Below are 12,483 nucleotides of genomic sequence, written 5' to 3' on the forward strand. Positions count from 1 at the left end.
GAGGTGGAGGTGAGCTGGGGTGGGGGGGCGCGAGGAGGGCTGACCATGCCGCAGCAGGTAACACGGGGGAAGGGGGGCACGCCAGGGAACCGTTCCCCGCCCCAGCTCACCTCCGCCACCCTCGGCCTGAGCGGGAGGCCGCCGCCTGCTTCTCAGCCCTCCCCGGCTTCCCACCAAACAGCTGATTCACGGGAAGCTGGGGGGTGGAGAAACAGAGCGGGGTGGTGCATTCAGGGGAGGAGGAGGAGCAGAGCAGAGGTGAGGTGAGCTGGGGCAGGGAGCTGCTAGTGGGTGCTCTGCACCCACCAAATTTTCCCTATGGGTGCTCCAGCCCCACAGGGAGTCGGTGCCTAAGGCGCCACTTTTTATGTGATCAGTGGGGGAGCAGCCGCTCCCTCTGCTCCCCGCCAGCTATGCTCCCCTTCTCCTAGGAGCCAGAGGGACCTGCCAGATGCTTCCTTGGAGCTGCCCCAGGTAAGCACCTCCAGGACTCCCCACCTCACCCCCCCGGCAGGTGCCTCTGGCTCTTAGGGGTGGGGTGGGCACCCACTACGGTGGCCCATGAGCCCCTTCTGCCCGGTTCTGGGGGCAGTCTGGGGACAGGGAAGGGGGGTGGATGGGGCTGGGGGGGGGGGAATCAAGGAACGCAGGGGGGGTTGGATGGGATAGAAGTCCCGTGGGGGCGGGGGTGGGCAACAACGCCCTCATGGGATGAGGAGGGAACCCATTGTTAAGGTTTTGGCAGCTCATAACTGATCTCATCCCCTGATGTGACATGGACTGAGGGAGCATGATCAATCACAAATTAAAGAAAAATAAGGCTAGAAAATGCACACACAAACTACTACAGCAACCTGGGCACCATTTATCAAAGCACGTCTGGTCAGCTAAATCCCCTAGAACAGCATAGCACATCTTAAGTCAGGAGATGATTTATTTTCAGTTCTGTGAGATAAAGAGAGTTTATAAAAGCCCCTGCAACAGGGCAATCTGCCCTTTGAAAGCCCTGGCTGGGGGGAGGAGAGAAGAGAGAGAGGGAGCAGCTGACCCTAGGCCAGAGAAGCAGCCCCACAGACAGGTGCTGGGAATCAGCTGACACAGCTGATCAGCAATCCTGACTAGCCCACGCTCTCAGCTGAAATATAAAGGAGAACTTAGCAATGCAGGGGAAGGATATTTGCTGCTAAATAGGACTAGCTGGTAGATCCCCGTCCAAACTTCTAACCAGACTGTTATCAGTGTGGTGTTTTGGGGGTTTTGTGTTTGGTTTGTTTTTTTTGGTATACTTTTCTTGCTTTGTTTGGGAAGATAATAAACAGAGCCCTGAAGAAAGGGACAGAAACCGGACCTGGCTGGCTGGCTTCTGCTGGTGACTAGGGGTGACTTGTTTTCTTTCTGCTTCACACAGATGGGATCCCTAGCATTGCTCTGTGGCAATCACGCAGGGTTTGTTGGGGCTATGTAGAGCCCAGGAAGCATGGAATGCTATTGTCAGGAATCATGCTGACTTGGCAAACCGTTTGCTAACAATTACCGTTGGGAGCTGAGAGTAAGAGTGGCAGAGGGAATCTGCTTGTTTATGTGGAAGTGGAGTAAGCCTAAAGAACCAGGCATAGGCAGCAGGGCCAGCATGGAAGGATTTGGTGGAGTTTAAACTCCTGAGTCTCCTAAACCCAACACTGGGAGCTCCCTCATCAGACGCTGCTTCTGGGCACATTCACCCTGACAGTAGGACCCTGTGTCAAGGGAGGTAGAGGGTTAGTACTGAATTTGCTGAACTGTGCGGGGAATGGCCACAAGGGAAGGATGATCAAATCAGCTAGAAGGAAGCTCTCACAAGGGTAACACCATGTTTCCACTCAAGTCAGATACCTTGCGCCCTGTGGCAGCAGTAGTGATAACAATTTCACAGTGCTGGAGCGGTAACACAAATTCCCAGGCACAGAACCATCACTCTTCCCCCCCGGAAAGGGAGGGGACAGAGTGGCCTACAGCTGCAGGTGTAATTCCTAGCAGGGTTCTACAGTGCTCTTGTGGATGACACCTTAAAAATAAATACCCTGTCTACTCTGCCTGGCAATTAAAGATCCCGTTGCGCTATTGGCAAGTGTAGAGGTTTTTCCTAATATTCTTCTCCTTTTTTTCTTGTGCATTGCTGATCTGTGCCAGTTGGCTGCCATCCTCTCACCCCAGAGATAGCTGCATTTCACTGATGCTGTAAAACATAGGACCCAATCCTGCCCCCACTGATGTGACTGAAAGCAGGGTCAAGCCCGCCGTTTGTGAAGCACTTTGGCATCCTTAGGAATGAAAGAGCCTCATACATAAATGTAAAGCAATATCATTTATACTCTTGTTGCTTTTTGCACAGAGTGAGCTACAGCCCAATCCAACAATGCACTTGTAAAAGCAAAGGAAATGTGTCTCATTCCCATTAAGAGTAACACAGAGCAGCATCAGTTGTTTGAACACCAAACTCCCTGTACCATGTTATAGGCACTGCTATATCTAGCCACTCCTGAAGGTACCTGCAGAATCTTGCACTTGCTCTGAGGAGGTTTCACCACTGTTAGTTTTGTAATTATTGTTGCTTATAACTACACAATAGTGAGCATGATAAAGGGACTGGTGTTAATGTCAAAGGAACCCCCAAATTTATTTTCTCCTTGAGTGATTTTCCTTCCTCTGAGTTAATATTAAATCAGATCTTTAAATCTGTTGGTTAGAAATGTGTTTGTGCACCGAATATTGCTTCTTTGCCTGTTCTCCAAAGCTGGTGAAAGATTGATGTGAAGCCTTTAACTCAGGTTCTTATTGTAGTTGCTGGTGGGGGCTGAATCTGATCCCCTGCCAAGCTTCCTGCTGTATGTGTGAGCTCTTTGCCACACACAGTCAAAAACAAAATTAATTGCACCAAGTGAAGGCTCTCCAGCACTGGAAAAGTAACCCTGATGAAGGGCTGAGGAGATTGAGCCATCGGGGAAGATTAAAAGGGCTAGATACGTAGATTGACTGAACAACTAAAGATACAGATATAGGAAGCTTATAGGCATCGAGGATAGAAAGGAATTATTTAGGGTAGTTCAAGAGGACGTCACTTGAAGTAATTATATGATATTTAGAAAGGGAAAATTTAGGTTGAATATCAGGAAATACTTCCTGACCATGAGATCTGTTAAAGTCTACAACAAGTGGTCGGCACCCCCTCATGTGAGGCATTTTCCATCTCCATCTGAGGGATTTTCCCTCTCTAATTTCTGCTAGTCTACGGGGCGGGGGGAATGGTACATTAATGAGCATGAGCTTCAGAGCCTCACCAGTTAATTAACTGTGAATTGTTTTCACACAGATTCAGAGTAACCTGAGCCAGTTTCTCCCTGCCCCAAAACACACCTGAGTTTTGTCTTCAGTGAATCCATTCTACGCTAGCCTGGTGCTTTCCTGTTGGACCATGGGATGCTCTGACCATAATGGCACTTAGGGATATATATTGCTCTGGATGTCTCTAAAAATGTCCATTGGTATCAGCGAGTGTTCCAAGCAGTAACTGAAGGCAGAATATGGCCAGTAGTGCAGCATTCCCAGATCTCCTGCTGGGCCGGGTGCCAAATATGAGGTACCTTCCTAAGATGGGGGCAGCACTTTCTTTGCCATAGAGCCACCAGAGTCTGACCCACCTGGAGATCAAAATATGATTCCCATCTGATACACATGCCACCTTGCTTCATACAGAAGACAGAATTTGCTGAAATTCACCTCCCACTTACCTTAATTCGATGATAAACCCAGGTTTAACATGAATGGTCCATTCACAGTGTGCATTCAGTGGGTAGCTCTCCAGCAAAATCTGACCTTTGGAAGCCCGAAGAACCTGCCCGCATCCTGAAGAGGAAAAGTAAAAACAGCACATCCATTAGAGACCTTCATTCAGCAGCTCAGGGAGAAGAGGCCAGAACAGAGAAGCTTGACATACTAACATCTGAGGCAACTTCCTGAAGGACTAAAATGCCCTACTATATCATTAGTATTATTATGCTACTATATTGTTTCAGCATTATCTAGAAAGTCAACACCCTTCCTTTAAGCTTATATAGTATCACCTCTCCCCATCAGCACCAGATTAATCATAGCTAAGGTCTGGACTCACCAATATTTGGCATCCCCAAGTCCTACCCTAAAGTGTGGGGCTCCCCTAATCCCAGTTCCTTCCTGCCCCTCCTCAGAAAGACTCCTCCCCTCAGTCCTTGACCCCTTTGTCCTCTTTTTTTCACATGCCGACATGTGGATGTGGCTAAGAGGGAAACATTAACCTTTGTAGTCTCCCACTCAGGAACTAGTCAGAGCGAGCCTGCACAGCTGGGGCAAAGTAGATGGGATACGGGAAAGTTTTGAGAGGGACTGCTGCCTCTGGAGCACCACTGGATCCCTTCCCAATCCTGGACCTAAATCTCAATAATCCATACTTGATCTGCTCCTCTTCCCCACAGCCTGGAGTTAAAGGAACACTTTTAACGCAGAGGACTGGGAATCAGGAATCCTGGGTTCTATTTTCAGCTCTGCCACCAAACACCTTGAGCATGTCACTTAACTGCACTATACCTCAGTTTCCCCATTTGTAGAATAGGAATAATAATGCCTATCTCAATGAGAGAATCCTTGTCAAGGATCATCCTAAAGGACTTTATAAACATTACTTAAGTGAAGGTGCAAAGTTACATCATTACATACCATGCAGATCACATCTTTTGATACTTAATTTCTTGGCTACACCTTTCCTAATGGAGTCCTACAGCTTATCAGGATTTTTATTAAGCATTCTGTTAGTACACTGCTGGATGATTCTGACTGCATGTTCTGTTCTAGAAATTGCATTGTGAGTAATAACATGTCTGCATTGGGGGATTATGGGTAGGCTGCAGACCAAGCTCAGGAGAGAGAACTGTTGGGAAAGGCCAACAGACTGTAGTTAAGCTATGGAGAAGGGGCCAAGAGACTTCCCAGAAGCTTTTCAGCCTCTTTAGTCCATTCACTCCTTACCCCATTCGCTACTCCTTGACTGAGAATCAATAAGTTTGATCCATTCCCAAAAAGGGACTCTGAACTGCTCAGTGCACTCCCTTCTTGACTGACGGGGCTGTAACTGTAAGTGGCATTAGCCATAAGCCATACTTCCCTTTGGAGGACATGCGAGTATGGAAGTGACCTGATTTTCACAAGTGCTGAGCATCCATAGCTTCCACTGAAGTCAGCCTCTAAAAATCAGGCCTTATGTGTCTGAACTACGGTGAGAGACATGGGAAAACTGAAGGTCAGTTGCTCCTGTTTCCTGCTAAGAATTGTCTGTCTAATAAAACACCTTTTGTCAGTTTACCCTCAGCTACCCTAAGTTAAGTGGAACCTGATGAAACAGCAATCCAGCTCCTAGGAGTTCAGCACAAGAGTTTCATCCTACACTGGGGCTTAGTTGGTTCCTCATGTAAAAGATGAAAATTAATTACAACACTTCTGTAGGCCCATTAGGATGCAGCTAGGATGCCAGAATCGCACATGATAATGTGCCTTCCCACAGCAAGGAGAGGGACCTTGCGCTGTTACTGGCTCCTGCTTCAAAAACAACCTGAGACAAAGCGGTGGGAAATCTTCAGATGGCGTGACATGGTTCTTGGATCACCTCAAAGAAATCTTCCCTTTTGTAACCAGGGGTTTTTGAGCTTCCTTTGCACTCCTGCCTTTCACAAAAGGAAGCAAAAGAACTGGTGCAAAAGAATGCTTATGTGCGGGGCATACTAAATGCACTTTTCTGTTTGGATCAGTACAGCCTCAACTTCTGAACATCCACGCCAAGGAAGTAGGTTTGGCCAACAAAGCAGGCGGTCTGAAGGCTAAAGAGGAGCCATTCAGAGACTTCCTCAAAACGAATATTCTCAGATTTGCTTCTCTGCGTGAAGCACATCCGAGATCAGATCAGATCTTCACCCTGCTTTCTCCAGCTCATCTAGCAGACATTGTGCTGCCTTCCCCAGACAAACAGCAGGCGAACAACAGCTCTATCACCTTCTGATCAAATGGGATCTTTTTTCTTCCCCTTCTAAAGCTGTGGAGACCTGGAAAATTCTCAAGAGTAATTTGTACCCCAGCCACTAATGCTGGCAAATCCGGCTTCTTTCAGAAAAAAATAATCCACTTTGGAAAAGTGTCAGCATCAGGATTCCTTTCCTGTCTGGAAAAAAAAGCTGCTTTCAGCGGCACATAAAGATTCTTCTCTGAGGCCTGGAACTGAAAGAAAAAACAATTCGAGCCCTTTGAGTTCTATCCCATTATGAGAGTTCATACTGGGGGAGGAGACATCTGGTCACAGTTCAGCACCTGTTGTTTGGGTTTCCCAGCATCACTGTGGGGTTCCATCAGGAGCCAAGACCGGAGACAAAGCAACAGTGATAGAAATGTTACATCCACTGGCATTCAGAAATTTGCTGGGGGGGGAGGGAACGAGAGAGAGAGAGAGAGAGAGAGACATAGAACCTGGGTGGCTCAGGAGGACTAATAATGGTAGAGTCAGAGGCCTTCACTTCTTGATCACCACCATTAAGTCTAAGTGAATAATGACCCAAAATTGTTCTCTCCCCACTTTGGCACACTGCACGGTGATGGGCTTAATTTAGCCCTACATATTTAAGCAATCAGCCATCTCATCAGTAATATTTTTACTGTAATGGGAATGTGTGTGTGTACGTGTGCACTCGCCTTCTCAAGAATATTTAAGGATCAGTGTCCAGAGAAAAATTCATATCTTTCTCCTTTATCTTCCCCAAATAAAGACTTCTTAAATCAGCGGTTCTCAAACCGGGGGTTGGGACCCCTCAGGGGGTCATGCGGTTATTACATGGGGAGTCACGAGCTGTCAGCCTCCACCCCAAACCCTGCTTTGCCTCCAGCATTTATAATGGTGTTAAATATGTCAAAAAGTGTTTTAATTGATGGGGGGGGTCGCACTCAGAGGCTTGCTATGTGAAAGGGGTCACCAGTACAAAGGTACGAAAACCACTGGTCTAAATCCTCATCAAAACAGCCCAGTGTTAAAATGCAGGCCCCAGTGGCTGAAGTGCAGCTGTGTACCCTTATGCACCATTTGAAGTGAATTTTGTCTTCATTTCTCTTATTCTTACTTAATATTGTGACTTCTCACCCAGAAAACTATGACACAGGGAAAACAAAAATCAGTTTGCCTCATTGAGCTTATAACCCATTGCAATGTCTGCTGTCTTTACACATCAAAAGGAGCCATTTAAGAGCTTCTGGACTCCATCTGGTGAGTGGATTGAGGTACTGCAGTGTATTTTACACCACAGAAAAGGGTGCATCTCTCTCCCTTTAATCTCTCTCATCCACATGTATTCACATACTGTATGCACAGGTCCCAAGTACTCTGCAGAAAAATGGACCTTTACTCCGTAGTGAAGAACCCTAGACCAGTGGTTCTCAAACTTTTATACTGGTGACTCCTTTCACAGAGGAAGCCTCTGAGTGTGACGCCCCCTTATAAATTAAAAACACTTTTTAATATTTAACACTATTATAAATGCTGGAGGTGAAACAAGGTTTGGGATGGAGGCTGACAGCTCGCGACCCCCTGAGGGGTCATGACCCCACAGTTTGAGAACCCCTGGTCTAGCCTCTGACGTTCTGGTATTACAGATGGGAAATGCAATAGTAGCTTTATTTCCATTTAAACATGGAAAGTTTTTACTGCATTAAATATGAAAAGGAACAATACACTCAAGATGGACAGCCCTGTGTTACTTATTTTGCTCCTGAATTTGATTTGATGTTGATATCCCCATTGTCAGGCTTAATGTGCTTCAGATTTTTTTATTCACAATGCAGATCTGCACTGCAGAACTTGCCTGGGCACAGCTGCATCGGAGACAGTTGGCTGGTTGGTACCTGGGCAGGCATGGAAGGTAGTTTAGAACTATAGGATGAGCACTTGAGCTGAATATTTCTGCTAAGGTGATCAGCAGTGAAACCACTCCAAATGTTGCCATTTCTGCCTATCTGAGGGTTTTGTACAGACACCCACCACTGCAGTATGTGTCATCTTTAAGCTTCAGAGTCAACAACTTATTGAGATGAATGAGGCATTTCATGCCTCTCAAAGCTGTAGTGTCAAGATGTCTTCAGATTTAGGAGGACAACATTGATTCTGCTTTGCTTGTGCTTATTCCCTCCTCTGTTTGCTGTCTCTGAATAGTCAGAGAGCTAAACGTTCTCTAGTTGGTCAGTTAGACGGCCTCTGTTATCTTACAGTCTCTGAGCACTTCCCAAGTATTTAAAAACAAAAAATAGCGATAACTCACACAAATATCTGGTCACACCACGTGTAAAGTTTGCACACAGAAACCTGATTACTTGGAGTGTTTGCACCTGAAACCTGATTACAAGTGTTACACTTATCCAGCCGGGAAATCTACATGTGACTTCCATGACCAACCGCAACTACGTAACAAAGCTCATAATTCCACCATTTAAGTGTCAAACAGCAAGGCAATTTCCAAAAAATATCAAATAATGAGTAATCTGAGATTGGCTCCCAGCCATTCCACCACCAGAAAAAGAGAGAAAAGTCTATTAAACAAGTAAATGATTCTATAAGTGATTATTTGCTCAACTCTAATGGGAAATCACAGACTACAAACTGAAGTGATGGACCAAAAAATGTAGCTTTAGAATTTTTATTTTATTTTTTGCCAATTACAAAAAAGTTCATATAGCAATCCACTCTCAATATTTTTCAGACAGTGATTAGGGAACTGATTCTGCTCAGGCCATCAGTAAGATTTGACCCTGGAACCTTTTCATCTAAAATCAAGAGATTCTGTCGGTTAAACTAAAAGATTAACTCCTCTAGCAAGAAGCAGAAGCACTCATAAACGTCATATTTGGACCACCACTAGAGGGAAACATAGGACCACACTCTCATAGGGTAGGCTGCAATTCCTTTTGAAGACATTGCTTTTTGTCCTCTGACCAATGGAAATTGTTCTGGTTTTAAGTAACTATAGGGTCTTTTAACTCCAGAATGCAAACTCTAAAGCATCATGCTTGAGGTGTGTATAGCACCCCAGCTGCCTGTGAATTTTAAATGTTCAATACTAGAATAAAATTAAGATCATATGGGAAAAAATGATGTGTCCCACATACAGAGGGTTGACTCTCCTAGCTGAAAAGAAACATTCAGATGTGAGCAGTGAATTTCAGCTGAGAAACCTTAGAATGGCGGTTTCTGCGAGTTCAGCCACAAAGGCCCCGCTTTTTTGGCTCATTTAGCAAAACTGTTCCTCACACTGATGATCCTCATTCAAGGCTAATCCATGTAAATGTGCAGAACATGGATAAGCAGCCATTCATGGTGCTGGGAAAAGGAGTGTGCTCACTAGAAGAGTGCACTCCAGCGTTTAGACACAGCACCGGGAAGACAGGTCACGTTTGTTTCTCTTCTTTGTATCCCCTCAGTCGATTGACACCCTTCTGCTAGCGAGGTGCCCAGAATGAATGCAATATTCCAGATGTGAACACAAGGGCCGTAATGCTCTTTGATTCGATGCCTTGTCATATGGTATGGGCTGGCTGGTGGATTGGATGGCATTGCATGCATGCCTTGACCCACCAAATTTTAGTCCAAGGAACACATCCCATGCTCAGGGTGGCTAGTCCCTCCTGCTGCTTGAGCCACAATGGCTACACTTTATTTTTAGCATGACGGCTTGATCAGAGCTAGCACACGTATGTCTCCTCAAGCTAGGAATTATGCCCCCAGCTCAAAGTGTAGCTATACCCTGTGCTGGCAGAAGGAGGAAGGACTTGATTGACCCAGTGGTTCTTTCCTATTTCTACTCTTATGGAAAGTGAGATGGGATCTTTAGTATCAACACAGAGCAGAACAGTCACTGGTTTTTGAAATGTTGACAGAAAAAACCCACGCTGCAAACTGTGAGAAATTTAGCGTATCAGTCTCAGAGGAATGGAGGCCTGAATGGACTCTGCTCAGGTTAGAACTTGCTGATCTAGACAGTTTAAGTATTTAAAACTTGATACTTACACCATGAATTTTTATTTTTATCTACTGAAAGTCTATGGCCTGTGTTACGCAGGTGTCAGACTAGATTATCACAATGGTCCCTTCTGGCCTAGGAAGCTATGAATAAGAGGAGACATGATAAATATGCACAAAATAATGACTAGAACTGAGAAAGTAGATGAGGGCCTGCTATTCATCCTTTTTCATAATACAAGGGCAAGGAGATAGGCAATGAAAATGAAAGGCAGCAGATTTAAAACTGAGAAAAGGAAATACCCTTTTATATCATTAGCCTTTGGAACTCCCTAGCAGAAGAGAACACTGAGGCCAAGAGCTCAGCAGAACTCAAACAAAAAAATTTTCCCATTATTTTATATACTCTGGAACAAGACCTGAAATAGCCCCAGACTTTTGACCATCAGAGTAAGTTACAAGGCACTGCATTTCTGCTGTGGAAGGTGGTTATATCTGTGTGAGGAGAGTTTTGTGCTTTGTTGGAGCCTGAGTTTTGCTGTCTGTGGGATAAGCTGCTATTTAATATAATTGTTCATGTAAATCTTCATGCTTCCTCAAGAGTCTCTGTAGGGTTTGGTTAGGCACCCCTTTTATTTTTGTCTAATCCAAAGAAATAACATGGATAACAAGAACATCCAGAGTTACAATAGTTAACGATTAAAAAACGACATCAGGAGATTGGAAGGCTTATAAACACTCATGCTTCAGGCCTAAGCCCACATCTCACTGATGAGGGCAAGCAGTTAGTTATCCCTCTGAGCACTGCATATTATTACATAACCGCTCCCAGCAGGATTTCTTACACCCTCCTCTGAAGCATCTGGTACAGGCCATTCTCAGAGTCAGGATGCTGGACTAACTGGACCACTGGTTTGGTATAGCATGGCAATTCCTATGATCCGATTAAGTCAGCCCTTCCACTATATCCCCAGCGCCAGCCTGCCCAGTTGTAGGGTATCTCACTGAGAGCACTTACTCATGCAGTCCCCTCCATACCAGCCAGCTCTGCACTCCGCACAGTAGATCCCTTTGATGTAGAAGTCATCTAGTGTTCCACCCCAGGAGCCGTTGTGGCAGGACTTACAGTTCTCAAAAATGGTGCAGCCTGAAAGCAGAGTCACTTTGTTGAATGACATCTAGACAGTTGGTATTGGAGGGAGGGAAAGGAGAGGGAGGAAGGGAGCGGGGGAGGAATCTGTTTGTTTGCTTTTCACAATCCAAAAGAAGCTTGTGATCTTTGTGGTCCTGACTATTGTGGATCTCATCCATCCCTCACTTTGGCAAGTTCAAACTCTCGAATCTGGATCTGATCTTGGTAGCTGCCCTGTATGTCTACATCCCATCTCCCCTGCTCTACACACCCTTTAGGGCAGTGTGAGTTTGGATGTCAATTCAGCATGGCTCCATCCCTGGTTGTAAGTAAATCTAATTTGTTCTAAGCTGGTCCTCCCTCTTTCTACTTTTAACTTTGCTTTCCCATTGCTTTCTGAAGAATCTGAACTCCCCAGCCTCTTTCCCCCTCTCATTTAATAATGCAATGTACAAACCAGATCCAGAGGCTGAGGAAATAAAATCCCCATCCAGAAATGACCTGTGTGAAGCAAGTTATGACTTTACCTTTTGGAGAGCTTCCAGGCTTGCACAGAGAACCCTGGAAACTTTCAGCCCACAGTGTGACCAGCAGTGGTGCTACATGAGGCCATATGCTGAACCCATTAGCTCACACTGGTGCAGGAGCTGCTTGGATCCCTGAAGAGACTAAAAGCAATCCATGAAGTCAGGCAGCCAAAATGGCTGCCCCATTTGGCTCTGTGCACAATGACTGGCTACACATGCTGGCACTTCAGCAACCCACCTGCATGAGAGCACAAGAGGTACAAGGGACAGTGTTACAGACCAACACACCTGGATGGATTAAACAGGAGTCACACTCATTTTCCTCATTCCTGCAACAGGGAATGGTATAACCCACTTTTTCTTTCCCGCCCGGGCAGACACACTGGATCTGGTCATATTCACAGCACTCCCGGCACATGATATTCCATTCAGCTCCAGGACAGTTTTCATTGATCACCATGTATTCTGAAAATGGAACATAAAGTGGGGGAGAAATAATGCATAAAATGCAGAGAATTACCCAGTTCACTAATTATTATTCAGTTAATAGTCAGATAATACAGGGCATGAGGTTGTCCCAGGCCTGCAACATGGCAAATGCCAACGCACGTTGTAACATGTCTGATCCTGCCAAAATGTAAATTGAGTTTGGGTGGTTAAAACACAAAGAGGCAGATTTGCATTGCCAGCCAAAGAGGTGCCCAGCCCATAATTAAGGAAATCTATTCCTTCCGTTCTCTGTTAGTCTTTCCTGCTTCTGCATTCAGAGGGGA

General features: G+C 45.5%; 1 protein-coding gene across 3 annotated transcripts in view; it reads right to left on the minus strand.

The window, feature by feature from the left end:
* The window catches only part of PAMR1 (peptidase domain containing associated with muscle regeneration 1), a 53,283-nt gene extending 41,110 nt beyond the window's left edge, over positions 1-12,173 (minus strand). Inside the window, exons 1-3 of one of the 3 annotated variants that reach the window (XM_077820185.1) lie at positions 11,999-12,173; positions 11,070-11,198; positions 3,768-3,882 (exon numbers count right to left, since the gene is read on the minus strand). In XM_077820185.1, coding sequence (XP_077676311.1) covers positions 3,768-3,882; positions 11,070-11,198; positions 11,999-12,170 — 416 coding nt within the window. In that variant the 5' untranslated portion in view covers positions 12,171-12,173. The remainder of the gene's footprint in view (positions 1-3,767; positions 3,883-11,069; positions 11,199-11,998) is intronic. The other 2 variants (XM_077820184.1, XM_077820186.1) reach the window with 2 other exon arrangements.
* Positions 12,174-12,483: the final 310 nt, after the last annotated feature.

The sequence above is a fragment of the Eretmochelys imbricata genome, chromosome 6 (assembly GCF_965152235.1).
Source record: "Eretmochelys imbricata isolate rEreImb1 chromosome 6, rEreImb1.hap1, whole genome shotgun sequence".
NCBI lineage: Eukaryota > Metazoa > Chordata > Testudines > Cheloniidae > Eretmochelys > Eretmochelys imbricata.